General features: G+C 40.5%; 1 protein-coding gene across 2 annotated transcripts in view; it reads left to right on the top strand.

Moving 5' to 3' along the window:
• The window catches only part of ADAMTS18 (ADAM metallopeptidase with thrombospondin type 1 motif 18), a 150,390-nt gene that overhangs the window by 47,261 nt on the left and 75,775 nt on the right, over positions 1-27,354 (top strand). Inside the window, exons 3-6 of one of the 2 annotated variants that reach the window (XM_050773234.1) lie at positions 19,308-19,590; positions 22,670-22,863; positions 23,167-23,250; positions 24,818-24,977. In XM_050773234.1, the coding sequence (XP_050629191.1) occupies positions 19,308-19,590; positions 22,670-22,863; positions 23,167-23,250; positions 24,818-24,977 (721 nt within the window). Of the gene's footprint in view, positions 1-19,307; positions 19,595-22,669; positions 22,864-23,166; positions 23,251-24,817; positions 24,978-27,354 lie in introns of those variants that run through there. The other variant, XM_050773235.1, reaches the window with a different exon arrangement.

Below are 27,354 nucleotides of genomic sequence, written 5' to 3'. Positions count from 1 at the left end.
GCTTTTATTGGTAATCTGGAAGCCTAAACATATTTGGTTTATGAAATATAGGTTATCCCATGACAGCGATGACCTGAACCATTTTAAATTTTGAAAAACATTGTAAAGTGATCCATGACCCCTGACTATCTGACATGAGATGGAAATGAGCCAGAGTTTGGCAAGAAAGCCACTTTTCTTCCTGCCACACTGTGCTTGTAACAGGAAGAGAATTTGCATGGCAGTTGGGTGAGCCAAGAAAATCCATGACAGCAGGAGGAAAAACTTGGAAATCACTGCACATGTTCCATTAATCTCCCTGTTACATGTTAGCGAGTTAACCGCATATGCATTTGCCTAACACATTATCTTATCTATGTCCTTCTGCACCTGAATCTGAATGGAGGATATTAGTATGCAAATGGCCTCTGCTATTTTGCCCCCAGACTTCTCTTCTTCATCCCCAGCATCTGTTTGGAGTGACATTTTGGATGCTATAGAAGGCAAGCATAGTTCACTGAACAGAAGTGTTTACCCCTTTGCAGGCTTCTGTTGTTTGTTTCTGCAGGACGGCACCAAGAATTTGCAAACTCACAGATTTCACAAAGTTAAATAAGCCATGCTTCTATCCCAGCCTTCCTCATGTTTTCTCATATTTGCATGTAATAAATTACATGCAAATGTAATTATTGAGGAGGAAAAAATATCTTTGGCTATGTACGGATTTCTTAGCTTTGTGATACGTCATCTGGCAGCTATAAAAGAAGGAAAAAGAAAGGCCCTAGCTAGCAAGATACGACTTTTGCATAAGAAGTGCATCAAGTGTAAGGTTGAATTAGGGCAGGGGTCACAAAGTCAAATGTTCATGGGCACCAGACCAGTAATATAACGAGGGATGCAGAAGGGGTAGGGCTTTGACGAACTGGAGAGCTTATGCCACTTCTTTATGGGGCAGCCACTCTCTAGCTGCTGCCCAGCAATGTTACACACAAAATGGAATTTCTGGCTTCTCTTGAAAAATTGGATGAAATGACAGTATTGGGCTCAAATTCCTTTAGGGAAAAGTTAGCACAGAGAGGAACAAACAAAACCTATCAAAGTCCAGGTTGGGCCTGCAGGTATAGGTTTGTAGTCTATTTTAGAAGATTGGTTTTAAAACACTGGAAATGTGGATTCTAAAGTCCAAGCTGGGTACAGGTATTTGCATCTTTAAGCCTGGTGTTCAGCCAGGTTGATGATGAGCTCTGAGCCCCTTAACTGGGCTCTGACATTATGCAGCAACATCAAAACACTTTTACTGCTGAGTGTACACTAGGCTCTCAAGGGAGCTTGCTGTCTTGTGCAGGAATTATACTTTGTATCACAGCAAGTTACCTACATCCCAAGTGAAAAAGGAATAGAATTTCAGATGTAGAATAACCCCTAAGTTACCAAGTCCAATCACTTCATTAAATGGGAAGACTAAATGCTAGCCAAAAATGTTCTGCTACTAATCCGTTTTGAGACTTTGGACAATTCTTTGTTCTCCCCAGATCCCATTTCCTTCCTCTGTAAAATCAGGGGGATGGACTGCACAATTGCTAACATCTCGTAATTCTATGATTATTTTTCTTGGTTTTACCTCAAGGCAGGGGATGAGGAGGGGCAGGAAAAGATAAATAACTGAGAAAAATTGGGACCAGCTGTTTCCAACATGGTGGTCATCTCTGGCTCTTCCACCCCACCCCTGGGAGAGCTTGGGAAGTCCTGTCAATCATCCAGCTCTACGGTGCAGCTACCCAATGGGTTGATGCCACGTAGCGTACTTAATCACATCTCTTAACAGCTGATTCCTAGACTTCCAGCTCCAGCTGTCTGTTTAACAAATAAATGCTGCCAGTTCCAAGGGAGGCAGGGCAGGGTCGGGTGGAAAGCTTGACATAACCCATTACCACCACAGAAACAAGTAAAAACACGTGTCTTTCTGATAGTGTGCATCAGCAGCCAGCAGCCTTGGGAAGGGAGAGCATCACTTATTCCAAAAATTGGAATCCCTGTCTTGCAAATGTGGCAGACGCTATTTATCTATTTATGCAGCGCCAGCTTAGTTACAGAATGCAAGTCAACTGTTCCTTCGCAGAAAGTCACTATTTTCAGCAAACATGCATTGAGAATCAAGTATAAATTCCTTACTATCCCCACTTAGAAACCAAATACATGTGGATAATGATAATTTAAATAGGGAGTTAGACTTTTGGTGACAAGGGATACTAATCTTATATCAAAATATTTATCTACAGCCAGGCATGGTGGCTCACGCCTGTAATCCCAACACTTTAGGAGGCTGAGGTGGGTGGATCACTTGAGGTCAGGAGTTCGAGACCAGCCTGGTCAACATGATGACACCTTGTCTCTACTGAAAATCCAAAAATGAGACAGGCATGGTGGTGCCTGCCTGTAATCCCAGCTACTCGGGAGGCTGAGGCAGGAGAATGGCTTGAACCCGGGAAGCGGAGGTTGCAGTGAGCTGAGATTGTTCCACTGCACTCCAGCCTGGGCAACAGAACAAGACTCTGTCTCAAAAAAACAAACCAGAAAACCTAATCTGAATTGATTTCATATGGAGAGGTTAGATTTCAATATTTTAATAACTATATATGAAATGTTGAGTTTTTTAAAAAATCTGAAGCAAAAATGGTATAAGAAGAGCTGATGAACTGGATGTTAGATAACATAGCTTACTATATACGTTTCTCTTCCTGTCTAAATTTTTGTCATATTTCACAGTAATGCCAGGCAGAATATAAAGTGTTAGTACATTCTCCCTGCTACAGGCAGCAGAAATGCCCCATAAGTTGGGTATTAGCCAGGGTTTTCTATAATGTAGATCGATTCTTATGTCTTTTCCATTCAAAACCTTCAGCCATTCCCCCACTGTACAAAAGTTCAAACACTATCCTCAGAGATGGTCTGCCCTAACTTTGTACTCTTAGAGAATTTTATATATTCTCCTATTCAGTCAGTATGATTTGAGTGTCACGGCAGTACCATCTGAGTTCTAAGGGCACAAAATCAAACACAATATCAACTCTGCTTTGCCCAGAATTTATATTACAGGGAAAGAGAGAGGAACTAGAGAAGTAATTGTCTCCTTGATATGTGCTGTGAATGGTATGGAAGCCAAGGGGGTGGGGGGCTATGTAAATCAGAATGATGAATTGGGAAAAGGATATATCTGATTAATTGGATGTGTTTAGTTCCAGAAGTAGAGGAGGTTCTTAAATGTAGACATTGAAGTCTTGCTTGTTTTTATGTCTCCCTTAGCACTATACATGTTGCTTTATTTTTAGTTGATTAATACCAAAAATATTTGCAGAGCTCCTACCAGATGCCAGACAATGGACATAGGGAAGTCGGCAGAACAGACACAAGTCCCAGCCTTTAAGGAGCTAATAGGAGGGATGAACAATAAACACATGAAGGAAACAGCTGCATGTGGCACTGTCATGTCATGATAAGGACTGTTATGGGGGAAAAAGGCTGACTGAGAAAATGACAAGGTTGGCTTTGTTTCATTCGATAGGATGCTTTGAACAGGTGGCCTTTGAAGCATCCTATCGAAACAAAGCCAACCTTGTTTTCTCAGGCATCTTTTTGGCCCAGGCACGGTGGCTCACATCTATAATCCCAGCACTTTGGGAGGTCAAGTCGGGTGGATCACGAGGTCAGGAGGTCAAGACCAGCCTGGCCAAGATGGTGAAACCCCGTCTTTACTAAATCACAAAAATTAGCCAGGCATGGTGGTGGGTGCCTGTAATCCCAGCTACTTGGGAGGCTGAGGCAGATAATTGCTTGAACCTTGGAGGTGGAGGTTGCAGTGAGCCAAGACTGCGCCACTGCAATCCAGCCTGGGTGACAGGGAGACTCTGTCTCAAAAAAAAAAAAAGAGGTCACCTTTGGACACAAACCTACATGAAGTGAGTTATCTAGGGGAAGAGCATTCTAGGCACAGGAAATGGCAAATGAAAAGATTCTGAGATGGGAACTTGGCTTTTTAATTTATAGAACAGCAATGGAGCGAATGTAACTGGAATTCAGTTAAAAGAAAAAATAAGAAGTAGAAGATGCTAGAGAAGCTACCAGATGCTGCATTTGGATGGGACTGGGCTGCTGTGGCTTGAAATCCATATCTCTTGGTCAAGAATTCATCTTGTAGTGGTAGAGCATGGTGGTGGGTGACCTGTTAAAAGTGATGCTTTGGAAAAAATAACTTTGGAGCAAGGGAGAAGAGAGATTGTCAACAGGGAGAGGAGATAGGAGACCACTGCTTAGTCTATGCTTGGGGCAATACATGACCAGACTGGAATGAGAACACAGGGAGGACAGAGAGAGCAGCTCAAGAGATTGGTTGTTCGTTGCAATTTGTCGGTATTCTTAACTTCATAATGCCGCATTCCCCAATGTCAGTTTGGAGCAAAGAAGGATTGGAGGAGGGGAACACAAAATTGGATCATGAAATTCACGTTAAAACACACAACTTAGATGGATATGAGGTAGGATCATCTCCTCCCAGCCATTCAGGCCCCCACTTCCCAAGGATACCAACATGTGAAGAGGAGTGTTATTAGCAGACACGGCAACAAAGCCTGGAATGATCCAGGGGGAAGGTTGGCTGCATGTTCCCATGTGAACTTCATGGAAGGTCTCATTTCCATTAAATCGAGACATGCTAGCTGTCGTCTTGGTCATTCACAGTTCACCAACAGCCTTTGTGGCAGTCATGTGTTTTCCAAATGATACCCTTAAGCTTCCTTTGAAATGATCACATTCATAAGCATGGAGCAAAGAGGATTATGAGGCACAAGGGTGTCAAACAGCTTTCCTTCATCTTCCCTAGATTGAGAAAGTCTTCATGAGCAAACCACTTGTAAAGATCATGCAGCTTTGGTATCTGTCCTTTTAACTGATTGTTAGGGCATATTTGGCTATCTCAGGGGAAGATAACGGTATCTTCTATTATTGTGGATATGTCTCTCCCAAATATATGTGGAGTATCTCTGGCATACAGGATGTGGCATGGCTGTTGCAGGGCAGAGTAGTCCAATTCTGCCCTGAAGTACATAGAATGTACCCTACGAGAGAGATTAAGAACATTGCAGGGTGAAATCTGAACTAGATTGGTAATGACCAGTAAGGACACGTTCCAGAGAACAATTGAGCCAGTTATGTCTGGATCCATGCAGGAAGCTTTCTGAGTACCTCTGCTGAACACAGGACTTTCTTTTTTCATACCTTTTGGTGTGAAAATTGAGAGGAATCTGATTTATTTATTTATTTATTTATTTATTTATTTATTGTGAGACATTCTTGCTCTGTCACCCAGGCTAGAATGCAGTGGCATGATCTCGGCTCACTGCAACCTCCGCCTCCCGCATTGAAGTGATTCCCCTGCCTCAGCCTCCTAAGTAGCTGGGGTTACAGGCATGCACCACTACAGCTGGCTAATTTTTGTATTTTTAGTACAGACAAGGTTTCACCATATTGGTCAGGCTGATCTCAAGCTCCTGACCTCGTGATTCACCCACCTCGGCCTCCCAAAGTGCTGGGATTACAGGTGTGAGCCACCCAACCCAGCCGACTCTCTGATTTTCATGTCGCTTAACCTCAGCCCTCACTTCTGGGAATGACCTGAGTTTACTTGCATCTCTTTGTTCTTCTGGTCCTTTTGAAACGGGGAAAGGAATAGCAGGTAGTTGGCAGAAGGCTAGGACCTACTGCCATTATGCCAGCCCAAAACTGGTTTGTTCTTAAAGAGTCATGCCTTCAGAGTCCAGCATTTCAGCTGGCCCCCACCCCCACCCTCTCTGGAACCTTTCCTGAATCTGAACAGAATGTGTATTTTTTAAGAGTGAGGGCAGGCCATGGAGTCAGATAGCCCCATGATATAGAGGTGTTAATAAAGTACCCATCAAATAGAGCTGCAAAGCCAGGTGTGGTGACTCACACCTGTAATCCCAGCTCTTTTGGAGGCCAAGGCAGGCAGATTACCTGAGATTAGGAGTTCAAGACCAGCCTGGCCAGCATGGTGAAGTCCCGTCTCTACTAAAAATACAAAGATTCGCCAGGCGTGATGGCGGCATCTGTGATCCCAGCTACTCCGGAGACTGAGGCAGGGAGGATTGCTTGAACCCAGTAAGTGGAGGTTGCAGTGAGCTGAGATCATGTCACTGTACTCCAGCCTGGGTGACAAAGCAACACCCTGTCTCAGAAAATAAATAAAATAAAATATAAAATAACAACAGCAAAAAACAAATAGAGCTGCAGTGAGAGTCAGTTGAAATTCTGCAGATGAAATGCTATGTGTAGTGTCTGGTGTGTAGGAAACACTGACCCCCAGATGGATGTGTTAAAGGAAAACGGGGAGAATAAGTGGGAAGGGGACTTACCAACATCTGTTGATTATGATTAAACCACTGAGGTTAATTTATAAATGCTGAAACATAGGTTGTGGCTGCTTATAAACTATATGCATTTTAACATTTTTACCTTTAATTTTTTAATTTATATTAAAATGTATGCAATAGATGTTAATATCAACCATTTTGATATTGGTACATAGAACTTAAAAAGAGTTTGTTAGAGGTACATACTCTTTTGAGAATAGGCACAGGCATAACTTGGACAGAATCTGCTTATACTTTCCAAACCAATATGGAGTTGTGAATACAGCCATGACGCTGTATTCTGGTCTTATGGGATTTGGGCTGTTGAAGTCACTACGTGTTTATTTCAGTAGAAATTATAATTAGCTAAATAAATTTCATCAATATGTTATTAGTATCTATTAAGAGCTGCTAGAATGACATCTACATCTGTACAGACGATTATTGTTGAAGGGCTTTGAAGACAGAGACTGAATCTGTTCATCTCTGGGTCAGGAGCATAAACCATTGTATATAGTCAAAGCCATGTTAGTTAATGTTGTTCTGGAGCCCCACTGGGTTAGTGAGTAAAGTGAAAGGATAATTCATTTTGAGCCTGTTGGAGTATTTGCAGTCGCTGAACATCCCAGGTGAGGGAAGAGAAGAAAGTCAAACGTTTCTGAGGACCTCGCAGCAAGATTTTTGGAATCTTTTTTCTAGTCTGCCATTATCAGCATGACTCAGAAAGTTACAGGGATCACTCTACCTGCCTAGCTAGGAGATCAGGATTGCTTGGACAAATCAACTGCCCAGTGATGCAGCTGCATGAACCACAGGCGGAGAGGACGCAGTGAGCATCTGTGGAGTGACCTTGGAGTACTCATGTGTTCACTGGGAAGGGGTGGGCCTTTACCTGTCTCATCTTAAACAGATAGGGCCAGACATGGTGGCTCACACCTTTAATGCCAGCACTTTGAGAGGCCAAGGTGGATGGATTACTTGAAGTCAGGAGTTTGAGACCACCCTGGCCAACATGGTAAAACACCATCTCTACCAAAAAATACAGAATATTAGCCAGGTGTGGCGGCACGTACCTGTAGTTCCAGCTACTCAGGAGGCTGAGGCAGGAAAATCGCTTGAACCTGGGAGGTGGAGGTTGCAGTGAGCCAAGATCACGCCACTGCACTCCAGCCTGGGTGGCAGAGCGAGACATTGTCTCAAAAAATAAATAAAATAAAAATAAATAGCCAGGCGCGGTGGCTCACGCCTGTAATCCCAGCATTTTGGGAGGCCGAGGCAGGCGGATCACAAGGTCAGGATATCGAGACCATCCTGGCTAACACGGTGAAACCCAGTCTCTACTAAAAATACAAAAAATCAGCCGGGCGTGGTGGTGGGCGCCTGTAGTCCCAGCTACTCGGGAGGCTGAGGCAGGAGAATGGCATGAACCCAGGAGGCGGAGCTTGCAGTGAGCCAAGATCGTGCCACTGCACTCCAGCCTGGGCTACAGAGCAAGACTCTGTCTCAAAAATAAAATAAAATAAATAAATAAATAAATAAAAATAAATAAACAGATGGCCAGCATATAAGCTGACAACTCTAGTCCATGGTCACAGTCTATTCTGCCACATTCTCCATAAAGTCCACTTTGCTTAGTTCTCCCAGCAATACCCATTCATTTACTCTTTAAGGCCAGTGACAAGTGTTCTCCCGATGATGCTAGCCAAACCAAAAAGAGATTGTTGATGCTTTTCAGTGGAGCAGGAGGATAAGAGATTGAGCCTTCAGAATGGACGAAGGCTGGAGTTAAACATTTGAATTGGTGAACCTTATGGTTGTGAAGTTAATGGGCCCAAGAAGGGGCCTCATGAGAGAAGCAGCCTCGTAATTTCCTTGCCATTGGTCACTTCTCTTTCCCATCCCCACCAAAACACACCAACCAGTCAAAACTAAAACCTAGAGTCCTTGGGTTGGTCATCTCTCCAAGGTAGAAAAATTAATGGTTTCTCTTCTGTCTTTAAGTATCTTCGGTTACTTTTGTAAGAATTTCATCAATATGGATCTTTTCAGGTCTTCAAACCTTGCTTAGTTCTTTCATTGTTTTTCTCAAGAAACTGAAAGAATGTTTATGCTACTTCCCAGAATTTCAGGTCCAATTGAAGGAAAAACTTATAATATAAACACACTGTTAGAAAAAGGCCACACTTCTCCTTGTTCCCTCAAATAGTCAAATGTAGTAATTACAATGTTAATAAATATGTATTGAATGTTATCTATGTGCTGAGCACTATTTTTAGCACTTTTATTTCTTTATTTTATTTTAATTTTTTTGAGGCGCAGTCTCACTCTGTCACGCAGGCTGGAGTGCAGTGGTGTGATCTTGGCTCACTGCAACCTCCGTCACCCAGGTTCAAGTGATTCTCCTGCCTCAACCTCCCGAGTAGCTGGGATTACAGGCACGCACCACCATGCTTGGGTAATTTTTGTATTTTTAGTAGAGTCGGGGTTTCATCATTTTGGCCAGGCTAGTCTTGAACTCCTGACATGAAGTGATCCACCTGCCTCAGCCTCCCAACGTGCTGGGATTACAGGTGTGAGCTGCCGTGCCCAGCCTGTTTTTAGCACTTTAAAAGTATTAACTCATTTAATCTTCTAAAAATCATCTAAGTAAAGGGCTTTTTTTTTTTTTTTTTTTTTTTGAGACAAGGTCTCACTCTTGTGTCCCAAGCTGGACAGCAGTGGTGCAGTCATAGCTCACTGCAGCCTCAACCTCTTAGGCTAATGTGATTCTCCTACCTCAGCCTCCTGAGTAGCTGGGACTATAGCACATGCCACCACACACACCTGGCTAAGATTTTATTTTAGTAGAGATGGATCTTGCGATGTTTACCAGGCTGATAAACTCCTGGGCTCAAGTGATCCTCCTGCCTTAGACTCACAAAGTGCTGGGATTACAGGCATGTGCTATATATAACACCCAGCTCATTGCTACTGAATAAAGTCCTAAACATCCTTATACCAATGGTTTTCCTCAAAGACTTCCTCAGCATTTTCTTTATTTCTTAGTCTTTAATTTTTCTGATGTTTCTTTCCCTCCTTCCTCACCCCAACCCCTGGTCCATTAATTTCTATTTCATATTGATTATACTCTAAGTCTTTCCCTTATTCTGAACTGAGATTTCTCATTTGGGGGTATCCTCATACATGTTGGGCAACAAATCAATGACTTATTCTTTAGTGTTCTTGTTTAGATTTAAAAAAAATGTTAAAGAATGTGACATCTTGACTGAGGTAAGAGCATTTTTTAGTTGTTGCAGATAGATTAAAAATTAAAAATTGAAAAATAACTTGATTATTGCTGACCACAAATATGTCTTTGCTATTATTTTTCCAGGCAGTCTACTGGGGCTCCTTTGTTCTATCTGTCAATTAGTCTTTACTAAAAATAAAAACAGAATAATGATACTGCCCATGGGGCTGTTTTTATTATTATTTCAAGATACTTCTTTAAGATATGCTTATATCATTCTATTTGAAGTTCTGGCTCTGTTGTTACAAACATTTTTCATTCATTAGGTCTTTTAAATTTTGATTATTAAAGAGGTATAAACACTGGGATACAAATCACTTAAGACATGGTCCCTGACTTCAGGAAGCTTATTTATAGCTTCCTAATTTTCATTGATCTTTAAAGCTCTTCACACTGAACTATTAAAAATTAATTGTGCGCTCATCCTAACACTAAATTTGTCAGTTACATCTGGAAGCTGCAGTCTCCCTTTTTCTGTTAAATCTGAAGCCTGTGATATGACCAATGAGGAGTATATTTTAAAGAAAACTTTAGGGAAAATTCATAAAGTGTGATTTATACCTGGCATTAGTACTTTAAGAATTATTTTGGCCCTTGAGGCCGGGTGAGGTGGCTTATGCCTGTAATCCCAGACCTTTGGGAGACCGAGGCAGGCGGATCACTTGAAGTTAGGAGTTCAAGACCAGCCTGGCCAATATGATGAAACCTCATCTCTACTAAAAATACAAAAACTAGCTGGGAGTGGTGGTGGGCACCTATAATCCCAGCTACTCGGGAGGCTGAGGCAGAAGAATCACTTGAACCTGGTAGACAGAGGTTGCAGTGAACCAAGAGTGTCCCACTGCACTCCAGCCTGGGCATTGCAGGGAGACTCTGTCTCAAAAAAAAAAAAAAAAAAAAAAAAAGAATTATTTAGACCCTTGATATCTAATATAGAAAACACCTGTTCACAAATAAAGCATACTTATTTTTATTTTATTTTAAAGAATAAAACATTAAACTATTTAAATAGAATGTTGACTCTGAGTCAGAATCAATTTAATGCTTAAGCTTTAGCAGCTAAGTCACATAAACTGAATTTCTGTATCTTCTGGAAAAGACAAAACACAATGCAGGAAGAAGCAATGTGAGTTGACCCTGCCGCACACACAGTCCAGTAGGGGGCGCAACCCAGTCCTTTCCCTCAGCTTGACTCTGTCTCTTGAGGGAAAGGGGTTCCCTGGGTGGAGAGTTGGGGGCAGCTCTTCCACCACCGTCATCCTTTGGCAGCCCATCCTTGGGGTCTGATATGGTTTGGCTCTGTGTCCCCACCCAGATCTCGTGTGGATTTGTAATTCCCAGTGTTGGAGGAAGGGTGGGAGGTGATTGGATCTTGGGGGTGGATTTCCCCCTTGCTAGTCTCATGGTAGTGAGTTCGCGTGAGATCTTATTGTTTAAAAGTGTGTAGCACGTACCTCTTCACTCTCTCTTCCTCCTGCTCTGGCCATGTAAGATGTGTCTGCGGCCGGCCACAGTGGCTCATGCCTGTAATCCCAGCACTTTGGGAGTCTGAGGCGAGTGGATCACCTGAGATACGGAGTTCAAGACCAGCCTGATCAACATGGAGAGACCCCGTCTCTACTAAAAACACAAAATTAGCTGGGCGTGGTGGCACATACCTGTAATCCCAGCTACTCGGGAGACTGAGGCAGGAGAATCCCTTGAACCCGGGAGGCGGAGGTTGTGGTGAGCCGAGATCACGCCATTGCCCTCCAGCCTGGGTGACAGAGTGAAACTCCGTTTCAAAAAAAAAAAAAAGACGTAAAACCCTTTGCCTTCTGCCATGATTGGAAGTTTCCTGAGGCTTTCAGCCATGCTTCTTGTACAGACTGTGAAAACATGAGCCAATTATACCTCTTTTCTTTATAAATACCCAATTCTCAGGTAGTTCTTTATAGCAGTGCTAGAACAGATGAATCCAGGCCTTTCCTGCCCTCTATTGGAGGAGCCTAAGGGCTTCCCTAGTCCATCCCCTTCTTAGCAGGCCACTGGGTCTCTGCTTTCTTCCTGTTCTCACCACCCTTTCCACTCCTTAGGTCTGAGACATCAGTCTCTCAGTTCCATCTGGACTTCCCCATCATGGACCAAGAGAGGACTTCCGGTCTCACAAGAAAGGCCTCTACTCAGAAAAGTGTTCGGTTACCTCCCTTTCTAAAATTAGCTTCCACGCTCCTCTCACCCCTTCTATTATTTTCTCTCATAGAACGTTGCTCTTTTTCTTCATACTTATTTTATTTTATTTTTTTGAAAGGGACTCTCGCTCTGTCACCCAGGCTGGAGTGCGGTGGTGCGATTTTTTATATTTTTAGGAGAGACTGGTTTTCATGCCTGTAATTCCAGCACTTTGGGAGGCTGAGGTGGGCGGATCCTCTGAGGTCAGAAGTTCGGAATCAACCTGACCAACGTGGTGAAACTCCATCTTTTTCTTCACACTTTATACAGAGGAATAGTATTTCATTCCCATTTGTGATATTTGCTGGTTTAGTCCCTGGTTCTCCCATTGAACTGAAAGCCACGGGAGACCACAGATCTGTCTCATTCACTGTTACTCAGCCAGAACGTTGCTTGTGTTCGGTAACTCAAAATGCTTCACACGCTCCACAAATAAACAGATGGTTTCTTTGGGATTTATTGGGTTTATATTTTTATGCAATAAAATGTATTTATTTGGTTATATTCCAAGGTTTTCTATCTAAAGCAGAAAAATAATATTTTTCTTTTTTAATATCTAGCACTGTAAAATTCTTGTATTGTTATAAAGAATTCTTCTAAATTTTTATCCTTGTCACTCTGAATAGGAAGATGACAGGCTATGTGAGAAAAAGTGTTTGTCTCAACATAGGATGCCCATTATTACTATTTTTTAAATTGCTTTCTCAGTGTGGAAGTTTTCTCTCTGCATTTGAGTTGTCTGCAGTTTGCATGTAGCAGGGAGAAAATAGAAAGCTTCCAAACCGGTTAGTCCAGTTAAAGCACTTAAGTGGCTTAAGCCTTTGATATTAGTTGAGCCAAGTAAGGAAGTTAGTAAGGCTGGAGGACTTTCAGGGATAATTCACTTTTTTTTTCCTTCTATTCAGTGAGGGACTTTAAATGGGGTTTTTTGTCTGCATGCAGCTTGAAAGAGGTGAGGGCATGGCTTGGAAGAGAGGGTCTTGCTCAGCGAATGAGGGACCTGAATTCCGCCTGTGCTTCCTTGCTGGGTTTTCCTCCCAGGGAGTTGTGAGGTTAGGTTAAGGTATTGCACTGAGTGCTTATGGCTTCATGTCTGAAATATAGATGAGTTCATGTGCGTTACAGTCTTGAAATTGTCACTTTCTATGTCTGGTTTTCTTCTCTGATACTGGCATGCCTTCGGCATCACCTCCACTCTGATAAAAGTCTGGGGATGAAGAAACAATTTTTTTTTTTTTTTTTGAGATGGAGTCTCACTGTGTTGCCCAGGTTGGAATGTAGGGGCACAATCTCAGCGCACTGCAACCTCTGCCTACTGGGCTCAAGCGATTCTCTTGCCTCAGCCTCCTGAGTAGCTGGGATTACAGGCACCCGCCACCACGCCGGGCTAATTTTCGTATTTTTAGTAGAGGTGAGGTTTCACTATGTTGGCCAGTCTGGTCTGTAACTCCTGACTTCTAGTGATCTTCACTCCTTGGCCTCCTCGAAGTGCTGGGATTACAGGTGTGAGCCACCACGCCCTGCCTTGAGAAACAAACATTTACTAGCTGATAACACGTGGCATGCATCAGGGATACTAAGGTGACCCCTGCTGTCACAGAGTGTGCAATAAAACTGCATAGGAGGGTTGCGTTTTGTTTGTTTCCTTATTGAAGATAGATATAAAGTCAGTTAACTATGGCCTGAGATTATTTGGAAGTGAGAGAGGATAATTTTCTTTATGTTATAGGTTTTTTGGGAACAGATGGTATTTGGTTACATAAATAAGTTCTTTAGTGGTGATTTGTGAGATTTTGGTGCACCCGTCACCACCTGAGCAGTATACACGGTACCCAATTTGTACACTTTTATCCCTCACCTCCACTCCTACCCTTTCCCCCAAGTCCTCATAATCCGTTATGTTATTCTTATGCCTTTGCATGAAAGGGAGTAACTTTCTTTGTTTTCTTTTCTTTTTTCTTTCTTTTTTTTTTGATACTGGGTCTTGCTCTGCCACCCAGGCTGGAGTGCAGTGGTGCAATCTCGGCTTGCTGCAACCTCCGCCTCCCGGGTTCAAGCAATTGTCCTGCCTCAGCCTCCCAAGTAGCTGGGAGTATACGCCTGGCTAATTTTTGTATTTTTAGTAGAGATGGGGTTTCACCATGTTAGCCAGGATGGTCTCATTCTCCTGACCTTGTGTTCCACCCGCCTCAGCCTCCCAAAGTGCTGGGATTAGAGGCATGAGCCACTGCGCCCGGCTGAGAGGATAATTTTCAGTAGGGTCGTGAGTACAGCTTCTCTGAGAAGACGGTGTTTAAATTGAGACATCAGCCATGAGCACCAGAAAGCCAAGTGAATTGATAGGAGAAGACTGTAGGGGAAAGAAAAAAAATGTGTGAAAATGCCATTTAGTATCAAAGAACTTCTTAGGTTCAAAAAGTGAAAGCAGCGTCCTGTTTAGAATGGTGTGAGAAGAGGAAGAGAGCACAGATAAAGCTGGCAGGTTCTGCAGGGAGTTGATGATGCAGAGATTAGTGGGCCAGGAATTTGTGATTAATACCAGAGTAAATGGAAGAAGTTGATTTGTGCTGGATGAGGACTCTGGCTGATGTTGGGAGACCCTACTGGATAGGACAGGTGGAATTTGGGACGTTAATAGAATGTGTCCAAATAAGAGATGCGAGCGTCTACCAGAATGACCTGTGCTAGATCTGGAAGGGTGGGCTTCTCTGAGGTATATCCTAAAGATATAATGGAAAGGATTTTTAGGGTTGTGAGATTTTACTTATCTTGCCTATTGATTCTCTTGTCCCATAATATCCGTAAGGCCATGAATGTGAACCATTTCACTTACTTGTTGTGTACCACTCTTGTTGATGGCAATGCCTAGAACAAGACCAGGACTCAGGTGCCCAACATGTGCTTGTGAATGAAGACTGTGTCTTTGAGTTCAGGCTCTAGACATCATATCGATGCCACAGCTCCTAAGATGACTATCCCATGTTACCACAAATTATAAGATTTCATGATTTTAATGGCTGGATAGTATTTCATTGTGTCTATATACCACATTTTCTTTATTTGTTTGTTGATAGACACTTAGATTGATTCTGTGTCTTGGCTATTGTGACTAGTGCTGTAATAAACATTGGAGTGCAGATATCTCTTCAACATACTGAGTTCACTTCCTTTGAATAAATACGCAGTAGTGGGATTGCTGGATGATATGGTAGAACTATATTTAATTTTTTGAAGGAACCTTCATACCATTTTCCATAACGACTATACTAATTTACATTCCTGCCCACAGTGTGTAACAGTTCCTTTTTCTCCACATCCATGCTAGCATTTATTTTTTTGTCATTTTGATAATAGTTATTCTAATTGGGGTGAGGTAGTATCTCATATGGTTTTGATTGGCATTTCCGTGATAATTACTGATGTTGAGCATTTTTTTCATATACCCCTGTTGGCCATATGTATGTCTTTTGAGAAGTATTTATTGAGGTTTTTTGGCCATCTTAAAAATCAGATCATTATTGTTATTTTTTGCTGATGAATTGTTTGAATTCCTTATATATTCTGGATATTAACCCTTATCAGATTCATAGTTTACAGATATTTTCTCCAATTCTGTGGGCTGTCTCTTTAGTCTATTGGTTGTTTCCTTTGTTGTACAGAGGCTTTTTAGTTTGATATAATTCCATTTCTCTATTTTTGCTTTTGTTGCCTGTGCTTTTGAGTTTGTCTCCAAAATATCCTTGCCCAGACCTATGTCATGAAGTATTTTCCCTATGTTTTCTTCTAGTAATTTCAGATCTCTTACTTAAGTCTTTAATCCACTTTGAGTTGATTTTGACATATGGTGAGATGTAAGAGTCAAGTTTCGTTCTTCTGTATATGAATATCCAGTTTTTCCAGCATTATTTGTTGAAGAGACTGTCCTTTCCCCACTGTATGTTTTTAATGCCTTTGTTAAAAATCAATTGGCTGTAGATGAGTAGAATTATTTCAGGGTTCTCTTCTGTTCTGTTGTTCTATGTGTCTGTTTTATTCCTACACCATGTTGTTTTGATTACTGTAGCTTTCTAGTATATTTTAAAGTTGAGTAATGTGATGTTTCCAGCTGTGTTCTTTTTCGCTCAAGATTGCACTGGTTCTTCGGGTCTTTTTGTGGTTCCATATGAATGTTAGGATTGTGTTTTATTTTTTATTTTTTTTATTTATTTTTTTTATTAAGACAGGGTCTTGCTCTGTCACCAGACTGGAGTGCAGTAGAATGATTTCGGCTCACTGCAGCCTCTACCTTTCAGACTCAAGCAATCCTCCCACCTCACCCTTCCAAGAAGCTGGGACCACAGGCATGCACCACCACACCTGGCTAATATATTTGTAGTTTTTGTAGAGACAGGGTCTCACTGTGTTGCCCAGGCTGGTGTCAAATTCCAAAGTGCTGGGATTATAGGCATAAGCCACTGTATCCAGCCTTGTATAAACATTTAAAAAATATTCTTTCAATCCATGAACACAGAATATCTTCATATTTATTTGGATCCTCTTAATTTCTTTCATCAATGTTGTATAGTTTTCATTGTAGAGATCTTCTCCTTGGTTAAATTTATTTCTAGATCATATATATATATATATATGTATGTATGTATGTATGTATGTATTTGGTAGTTATTGTAAATGAGATTGTTTTCTTGATTTTCTTTGAGACAGTTTTGCTCTTACTGCCCAGGCTGGAGTGCAATGGCACCAACTCTGCTCACTGCAACCTCCACCTCCTGAGTACAAGTGATTCTCCTGCCTCAGCCTCCCCAGCAGTTGGGACTACAGATGCCCACCATAACGCCCGGCTAATTTTTGTATTTTTAGTAGAGACAGGGTTTTACCATGTTGGCCAGGCTGATCTCAAACTCTTGACCTCAAGTGATCCACCCACCTTGGCCTCCCAAACTGCTGGGATTACAGTTGTGAGCCACTGCACCTGGGCACTTTCTTGATTTCTTTTTCAGATAGCTCACGGTTGGCATATAGAAATGCTACTGATTTTTTGTGTTGATTTTTGCATCTTACAACTCTACTGTATTCCTCTATTCTAATAGTTTTTTGATGGTTTCTTTAGGGTTTTCTCTTTATAAGGTCATGTTATCTGAAAACAGGGACAATTTGGCTTCCTCCTTTCTAAATTGAATGCCCTTTATTTCCTTCTCTTGCCTTATTGCTCTACCCAGGACTTCCAGTACTATGTAGAATAGGAGCAGTGAAAGTGGGCATCTTTGTCTTGTTCTAGATCTTAGAGGAAAGGCTTTCTTTCAACTTTTCCCCATTCTGTAGGATGTTAGCTGGGAATCTGTCATATATGGCTTTTGTTGTGTTGAGATGCACTTTTTCTATACCTAATTTGTTGAGAGTTTTTTTATCATGAAGAGATGTTAAATTTTATCAAATGCATTTTTTGCCTCTATTAAAATTATGTTTTTCAATGTTGATTCCGTTAATGTGATACATCATGTTTGTTGATCAATGTATACTAAACTGTTTTTGAAACCCTGAGATGAATTCCACTTGATCATGGTGAATGATCTGTTTAATGTGCTGTTGAATTTGGTTTGCTAGTATTTTGTTGAGCATTTCCACATCTATTTTCAACAGGTATATTGGCCTGTAGCTTTCTTTTTACTTCTTGTCTGGTTTGGGTATTAGGGTGATGCGGACCATGTAGAATGAGTTTGGAAAACTACTCCCTCTTCAATTTTTTTTCAATAGTTTGCAAAGGATTGATATCAGTTCTTCCTTAAATTGGGTAGAAATCAGCAGGGAAGCCATCAGGCCCTGGGATTTTCTTTGATGGAAGACTTTTTATTACAGATTCAATTTCCTTAACTCATTATTTGTTTGTTCAGATTTTCTGTTTCTTCATGATTCAGTTTTGTCAGGCTGTATTTGTCCGAGATTTCTCTATTCTTTCTAAGTTTTCAAATTCATTGGCGTTAACCAACCTACGTAAAAAAATTAGATCCCCAAAATAACCCAACTTAATATTGCATCTCAAGGAATTTGAAAAATAACAACAAACTAAACCCAAAGTCAACTAAAGAAATAATAAAGATCCAAGCAGTAATAAATGAAATATAGACTGAAAAAAGAATGCGAAAGGTTCATGAAACAAAAAGTTGGTTTCTTGAAAAGATAAAATTGACAAACCTTTAGCTTAGATGAAGAAAAAAAAGAGAATATTCAAATAAAATCAGAAATGAAAAAGGCGACATAACTGATACCACAGAAATACAAAGGATCCCATAAACATGTGAGGATATCAATAAAGCACAGACTTTGATCCAGCAGCTTTGGGGTGAGGCCCATGATTCTGAATGCCACAGGCTCCTGGGTGAGGCTGAAGCTACTGGTCTGCAGACCACAGTTTCCCCAGCAGGGTCTTGGGTATCAGGGAACTCTGATATCTGGAGAAGAACTCTGATATCTGATATCTAGAGAAGATAGAGTACAGCATTTGCTGAAAGAAAGACAAGAGTGCATCATGGTTGCAAAATCAGATATGAAGATATACACTGTGCCATCAACTTGGAAAGCAAAATTGTGATTGAATGGGCTTCCCAGGGTCTCCCCTTTCTTCTGGATTTGGTAAATATATCTCTTCATTATAGCAGCACCACTCATCAGATTCTCTAGACTCCCACTTAGAGATCATCACTCATGCCTTCCTTTGCGATCCTTGCTAGTTTTTTTGTTTTTTAATTGGTTTAGCAATTATGAATCAAGATAGGCTGGAAGTGGTGGCTCACACCTGTAATCTGAGCACTTTAGGAGGCTGAGGCAGGAGGATCGCTTGAACCCAGGACTTTGAGACCAGCCTGGGCAGCATAGAGAGACCCCATTTCTGAGTGTAGTGGTGTGTACCTGTAGTCCCAGCTATTCAGGAGGCTGAGGCAGGAGGATTGCTTGAGCTCAGTAGGTCAAGGCTACAGTGAGCCACGATAGTGCTGTTGCACTCCAACCTAAGGGACAGAATGAAACCTAATCTAAAAAAAAAAGAAAAAAGAAAAAAAGAGAGAGAGAAAAGAAATCAAGTGTGAACCACTTCTTGGGCCATGGTGGCACGTGCCTGTAGTCTCAGTTACTTGGAAGGCTGAGCTGGGAGGATCACTTGAGCCTGGCAGGTCAAGGCTGCAGTGGGCCATGTTTGCACCACTGCTCTCCAGCCTGGGTTTTAAAGTGAGACCCTGTCTCAATAATAATAGCAACTTGTTGTAATGATGCAGATAAAAATGAGGCAATATGTGTGAAGCTTTTAGCTCCTGTGCCCACATACAGGAATTAGTCAGGAAATAGCTGTTGAAAACCAACCCTTGGCACAGGGAGGCATGGAATCATGACTATTTGCTTTGTGTTTGGCTTTTTAGTCAGGTTTAATAAGGACACGAAAAAATGAATTCCTCATCTCGCCGTTACCTCAGCTCCTGGCCCAGGAACACAACTACAGCTCCCCTGCGGGTCACCATCCTCATGTACTGTACAAAAGGACAGCAGAGGAGAAGGTCCAGCGGTACCGTGGCTACCCCAGCTCCGGCCAGAATTATCCTGGTTACTCCCCAAGTCACATTCCCCATGCATCTCAGAGTCAAGAGACAGAGTATCACCATCGAAGGTTGCAAAAGCAGCATTTTTGTGGACGACGCAAGAAATGTATGTAAGGAAACTTTTTCTTGTTCTGTTCTTATGTGGGCCTCGACGGGTTTTCCTGAGAGCTGTTGGGTGTACAAGCTTTGCAAGTCAAAATGGGCTACCCTGAGCATCTGTCTTGGCGTAGGACCAGTAATGATCTCTCTCAGGCAAATGCTGAATGATCAATTAATCTAGGTTAAACTAGGAAATATTTAGATATGGTTTCTCTTTTACTCTTTTAGTATCTCCTACTTTCATGCCATAGATCCCAATCTTATCTTGATTTCTTTGCTCCTAAGAAAAGTATCTAGATTTCCAATGACAAAAGAAATGAGAGGTAGATGTCTAGGTGTGATTGGATGTCTCTTTTGAAGACGTAAAGGAGACTTCCAGAAACAAGAATATTAGCATGTGAGGGAGGTAGCTGTGAAACACAGGTATCCTTGAGCATGGTTTGTGACCTTGGTACAACCTTCAGCTGTTTCCAGACCAGCGATGTCCGATAGAAATGTAACACAAGCCCTAAATACAATTTTACATTTTCTAATAGTCACAAGTTTTAAAAGTTTAAAAAAAGGGTAAATGAATTTTAATACCATTTTATTTAATGCAACATATACAAAATATTATCTCAACATGTAATCAGTATAACAAATGATTAGTGAGAGATTTACATTATTTTTTCCTAATAAGTTTTGGAAATCCAGTGTTTATTTTAAACGTACAGCACTTAAACCTGTCAATTCAGATGATAAATTTTTACTGGAAATACTTAATCTTCATTTAACTTGCATAAAATTAAGGTCAAAAAAGTAGATTTGCATACTCAAGTTGTTTGGGACATACTTAAAACATTTTCTTTTTTCTTGTTTTGCTTGTTTTTTGTTTTTTGTTTTTTTTTGAGACAGTTTCACTCTTTCGCCCAGGCTGGAGTGAAGTGGCGCAATCTCAGCTCACCGCAACCTCCATCCCCCAGGTTCAAGCAATTCTCCTGCGTCAGCCTCCCCACTAACTGGGATTATAGGCACATGCCACCATACCCAGCTAATTTTTGTGTTTTTAGTAGAGACAGGGTTTCTCCATGTTGGCTAGGCTGGTCTCAAACTCCTGACCTCAGGTGATCCACCCGCCTCAGCCTCCCGAAATGTTAGCATTACAGGCATGAGCCACTGAGCCTAGCCAAAAGACTTTTAATACCTGAATCAAGTATTGCTTTTTAAACTTTTAAATTCTTCTGTGGCTCAATAGCTACAGGTGGAAAGTGGGTACCAAGTTGTATAGCATAGCCAGAAAAAGGTTATTCTCATGGAGAAGAGGAACTGGTATCACTAAGATATTAATCAGGCAGAATAATGAAAGAGTTTCTACCATTTTAACTGGTTTTTGAGTTTTTGGTATTATTGAAATATCCTCATTAAGGGGCATGTATAGAGTAATAATTTAACCTGTACTAATGATAGTAATAATGTTTATAGTGGTAAGACATGTTTGATATGAGACATCAAAGCAAATCTTTACAGCAACCTTATAAACAGGTGTCACCTGTTTTCATAGATAAGGAAACTGAGACTCAAGGTCACTGTGATCGTAAGTGGCCAACCTGAGTTTTTAAATTTAACTCTAAATAATTTGATCTTTGAATTTTACTCTGTAGAGAGCTAGTTTCACTGTTATGGCTGGACCGGTGTTATAGTACTAAAATATTTCCATACTAGTTAGTACACAGGTACTTCCCTGAACTTTCCAGATGCCATTTTTCTTCCCAGGAATGCGCGTAGTTGTTTCTATGCATTAACTAAAGGCATCATGTCTGGCCCAGCAGGCATTTCTAGGTCTCTGCTCAATGGCTATGGCCAGTATCCATTCTGTTAACTTGGTGTCCACACTTTACCAGTTATGAAAAGTGTTTAATACAGTTTTTAATATCACCCCCCGACTATGCTGTTTCCCCGATAACTAAGCCAATATCACATCAAAGAGTTATTACTGACCACTTCTTATGTGCTATGTGAAAGTCTGTGTTGATGAAATGAGAGTTTCAGACATGACCAGTATTTTAGAGCTGTTTACATTTTATTTAGAAAATGATGTATAAAGTTTTAGAGCTGTTTATATTTTGTTTAGAAAATAATGTATGAAGTGGTATATTTAATGAATTCATAAATAATAAATTTGGAGCCAAAGGATTAACACTATTTCTGCAGTTTTTGAGTAGAAAAATGAGCATTTTCTACTTTCAAAGTTTCTCCCCACAAAATTGATTTTTTGTTGATCTGTTCTACTAACTAGAATTATAGCTTGTTTTAGTTGTTGTTGTTTGAGATGAAGTCTCACTCTGTCATCCAGAGACTGTATCTCAAAGGTAAATGCATAGGTGTGGTTGGGTGTTTCTTTTGAGGACATAAACGAGAGACTTCCTTATGGAGTGCAGTGGCGTGATCTTGGCTCACTGAGACCTCTACCTCCTGGGTTCAAGTGATCCTCCTGCCTCAGCCTCCCAAGTAGCTAGGATTACATGCATGCACCACCATGCCTGGCTAATTTTTGTAATTTTAGTAAAGACAGGGTTTCACCATGTTGGCCAGGCTGGTCTCAAACTCCTGACCTCAAGTGATCCACCCATCTTTGCCTCTGAAATTGCTGGGATTACGGGCGTGAGCCACCACGCCTGGCTTAGAGCTCTTTTCTTTTCTTTTCCTTTCTTTTCTTTTTTTCTTTCATTTTTTTAAACTTTTTAGAGCATTTTTGAGTTACTGAATTCATCCATTATCCATTTATTTCTATCCACCTACCCATGTATCCATCCAACATGCATCCATGCACTCATCTACCCATCTATCCATCCACACATCCATCCATCCATCCTGTCCAGCCCATCCATCTACCCATCCGTGCATCCAAACATTTATTGAGTAGGTCCTTCTTGACCACATACTAGATGCAAGGCACCCGGGCAGGCACTGGCAGCATCACTTGTTAGTGGATTGGTGGAGTGTTGATTACATAGTTTCTCTTCTTCCCTTGTTTCAGTTTCTCTTTCAACAGGTCTTATCTAGATATTCTCTAATATCCCTTCCAAATGCTCTTATATTCATCATAGATGCTCCCAAGCCTCCCACAGAGGACACCTATCTAAGGTTTGATGAATATGGGAGCTCTGGGCGACCCAGGAGATCAGCTGGAAAATCACAAAAGGGCCTAAATGTGGAAACCCTTGTGGTGGCAGACAAGAAAATGGTGGAAAAGCATGGCAAGGGAAATGTCACCACGTACATTCTCACAGTAATGAACATGGTAAGGTGGGGTGTCACGAACCTTCTGGCTCTTTAAAGAAGATAAAAGTCATAGAATTCTCTTGCATGGGTTGAATAGCATATATATTAGGTTGGTGCATATGTAATTGTAGTTTCTGCCATTACTTTTAATAGCTACACATGTGGTTTTATTTTTTTAAGTTGAGTTTTGAGGAAATTGTCTTTATATATACATATATTGGTTAAAATTGAAGCCTGTGTACTTCGGTCAGTATGTCTGATTGATTCCCCCATAAGGTTTTGAACATTTTGAGATTTTGTTTGACTTCCATTGTTCCAACAGGTTTCTGGCCTATTTAAAGATGGGACTATTGGAAGTGACATAAACGTGGTTGTGGTGAGCCTAATTCTTCTGGAACAAGAACCTGTAAGTAGCAAACTTCATTTATGTCTTCTTTCGGTCTGCCATTCAGAATACATTCCTTGAATACCTACTATGTTCACTAATCCATGTACTAGTCATTAGCTGCTTAAATTTGAAACTAGGCTGACTCTCCTCAAGGTACAATCTTAAAAGGTTGTGTAATCACATAATTAAACTAAAGCACCAGAAAAATATTTATATTTAAATGTATTTATATCATATGTGCATATATATACATAAATAATGGTACATAAAGTATTAAATATATAAATATATAATATAAATAAAAATATGAAACATAAATATGTTACATAAAAATATAAATGTTATGTAGGCTTCACAAAGAAGGTGAATTTGGTCATAGATTTAAGCATTAGCTAGGTTTTACAAGTTTGGTATGCTGAGTAATTGCTAGTAGATGCAGAAGGATATTTCAAAAATATACTGAAAATAAGACATCAGAAAATTATTGTAGTAAACCTACTGTCTCCCCAGTACCATCTTAGGTAATACAGGGAATAAACAAGGGATATTTAGCTGCCCTTGAATTGATCACAGTGAGATGCAAGACACAAACATGGGGCAAATTTTGAAAACCGGAACATGTAATAAAGTGTTAAATTACATGGTACTCACTGCTTTGTAGTGTTTTGATGTTTAAACTCTGTTTCTCTGAGATAGTGATTACCATTCAAATGGGTATTTTTTAAGTCCCCCGAGGCTCTTCCTCTTCTTCTGTAACCCCAATAAAAAACATAAAAAGCAGGAAGACACAGACAAGACAAAAATTGATCTAATTGCCCAGCTGTGGAGAGCTACAGAAGTTAACAGCTTGTCAAATGGTTTTTGGAATTTTAGAAAGATAGGAAGGATGCGTGCTGATCAGGAGACACTTTTGTCTTTAGCCTACTAATAGGTTGCCCAAGGACACTGAAGCCAGCCACATCCTAATTAACTGATAATTAAAGATCTTGTCTGTCAACTTTCAACTTGGCCAAGTCAATAGTTTCAACTAAGCAAACATTTGACAGATGATTATTTTAAGGGTAGGTCCTCTCTTATCCTTTGGAATCATATCATCATTTGTTTATTCACTCTGTGAATTTTCATTATATTGCTTTTCATTATATTGATTGATTGACTATAACCTATGATGTGCCAGACGCTTTGCTGATAATTTTGACATCTATGGAAATAATGATAAGGCTTTATGGAAAAGCCATTGAACTTCATCACCATTAATTTATTATCCTGTTTTAAAAGTTGTAACGGTTTTATAAAGGTAGTACCAGATGAGATGAACAAAGGTGTTCTAAGTGATGCCAGGTTATTTTTTGTAGAACTATAATCAATCATAAACCACACTAGAGAAACTTTGTAGTTGCTTTAAATATTGTGAGCATTTACCTAAAATAGATATTTTCCCGTCTCCTACCTTAGCTCAAGTGTTTTCCTCTAGTGATCTTTTTCCCTAGAAATAAGTTTCTGTGTTTGCCTGTACAAATGGAATGACTCAGCATTCTCATCTCTGTGACAAATTCACACTTTGATTTGTGTGGGTTTCCCATAGGGAGGATTATTGATCAACCATCATGCAGACCAGTCTCTGAATAGCTTTTGTCAATGGCAGTCTGCCCTCATTGGAAAGAATGGCAAGAGACATGATCATGCCATCTTACTCACGGGATTTGATATTTGTTCTTGGAAGAATGAACCATGTGACACTCTAGGTATGGTATGAACAGATCCTTCACACACACCTGTTAGCTGAAAACACAGTATGCAAACTTTCTATGGATGATGGATAGCCCTTATGTTCCTTAATAAAAAGACATAATATTTAAATTGTGGAGTAACCTCCCATGCCCTCTGGAGACTATTGTTCTTTTTAACTGAACTTAGAATGTGGGGAGCCCACTTACTTTATTCATTTTGTATTTTTTTTTTTATTTGAGTTGAAGTTTCACTCTTGTTGCCCAGGTTGGAGTATAATGGCACAATCTTGGTCCACGGCAACCTCCGCCTCCTGGGTTCAAGCAATTCTCCTGCCTCAGCCTCCCAAGTAGCTGGGATTACAGTCACCTGCCACCATGCCTGGCTAATTTTTGTATTTTTAGTAGAGACGGGGTTTCACCATGTTGGCCAGGCTGCTCTCGAACTCCTGATCTCAGGTGATCTGCCTGCCTTGGTGTCCCAAAGTCCTGGGATTACAGGCATAAGCCACCTCACCTGGCTTGTATTTTTCTTGATTGATCCTACTGATGATCACTGAGGTGTGAGATACATTATTTAACTAGAAACGTGTAGGTTATTCCATAAGCATCATGACCACAAAATCAGGTAGCTGAAGAAGATTTTACTGGGTTCCATGGTACCTAACTGTGCCACTAGGTAGCAGTGCCTCTTTTAGAAAGTTACATGACTTTCAAGTGCTCAGTTCTTCCATATTAGTTTGTACAGGACAGTGATAGCACGAATTGCATCTTTTATATCTATACTATATTCCAGTATATTCCATTGCACATAATAGGAATTCAACATTTTTTAAAAGTTGATGAATGGTTGTCCAAATCAGGAGTCAGCAAACTCTCTGTGAAGGACCTGATAGTATGTTAGGCTATGCAGGCCACAGGTCTCTGTGGCAGCTAGCCATTTCAGCTGTATTGTTTCAAAAGCAGTCACAGGTAATATGTAAAAAATGAATGCAGATGTGTTTTAATAAAACTTTATTTACAAAAACAGAACACAGGAGCCATAGTTTGCTGATACAACTAATAGTCCAGATGAATGGTAGAATTTTGTGGAGCTGAGAAAAGCTTATGTGATGTACTTCTCTCACACTTTTCCTCGAAGTACTTTATAATCCCTTATGATACATTAAAGACAATAGTATGTTGGACTTCATAAGACATTTTATTTATTTTTTAATTTTTTGAGATGGTGTCTTGTTCTTGTCACTCAGGCGGGAATGCAGTGGCGCGATCTTGGCTCACTGCAACCTCTGCCTCCTGCATTCAAGTGATTCTCCTGCCTCAGCTTCCAGAGTAGCTGGAATTACAGGCACCCGCCACCACGCCTGGCTAGTTTTTGTATTTTTAGTAGAGACAGGTTTCACTGTGTTGGCCAGGCTGGTCTCGAACTCCTGACCTCAAGTGACCCACCCGCCTCAGCCTCCCAGAGTGCTGGGATTACAGGCATGAGCCACCATGCCAGGGCAGAAATTTTATTTTTTATGTTTCTCAAATTCTCTGTAGTTTCTCTGTTATGTCCTATAAATAAGTTTATTTTAACAATTAGCCATTAATCACAGTCTTCAAAAACACAACTATTTTGGAAATTGTTCCAGAGAAAGGGTTTTTATAATGAAAAACGATATACATCCGTTCATATTCTGGATTTGGAATGTGCAAAGTGACATATGATAATCCAATGCATTGTTGATGTTTTGAAGATTCTGAGAAGCAGACAGTGTTATCTGTTATCCAGAGACCAAAATGTAAGAAAAGGCTTGGAAAAAACAAAACGCCAGAAATTCCACCACTTGTCGAAAAGGTCACTTACTTTAAGCAGTATGTCCTAATGCAAAGTGCATGGGCTTTGACTTCCCATATGTCTGTGGTTGATTGCTGAGTCTGGTATTTATGACTCTGAGATCCTGAACAAGTTAATTCACCTCTCTGAGGTTTGGTTTCCTAAAGCTATAAATACATACACACAGATATATAATAGACATATAGCAGAGTGTGTGAATTTGGCAACCATTTATTTAGTGACGATGATGATGGCAGTAATGATAATGATGCTACCCCTTATTTGTGCCTTTATATTAGATTTCCCAGCTGATCTCCCTTCTATCTTGACAGTGAAGTGAGTACAGTCAGTTCACAAGCATGCATTTAATATTAGATGGGTACATAGATTTGTTCTAGTGATTATTAGGACCAAAACTGGAATGAAAGATGTTCTCACACACTGCACTGTATTTCAAGATAGACTTAAGAGCTGGCTGGGACACTTTTATAATGGCTTTTAGAGGAGGTAACTTTGGGAACAGAAGCACTTACCACATCATAAAGAACCAGAGAAAAATTAATTTAATCTGCATGC

The sequence above is a fragment of the Macaca thibetana genome, chromosome 20 (genome assembly GCF_024542745.1).
Source record: "Macaca thibetana thibetana isolate TM-01 chromosome 20, ASM2454274v1, whole genome shotgun sequence".
Classification (NCBI taxonomy): domain Eukaryota; kingdom Metazoa; phylum Chordata; class Mammalia; order Primates; family Cercopithecidae; genus Macaca; species Macaca thibetana.
Note: the sequence above shows the minus strand (reverse complement) of the source record. Positions and strands in the feature narration are given on the sequence as shown.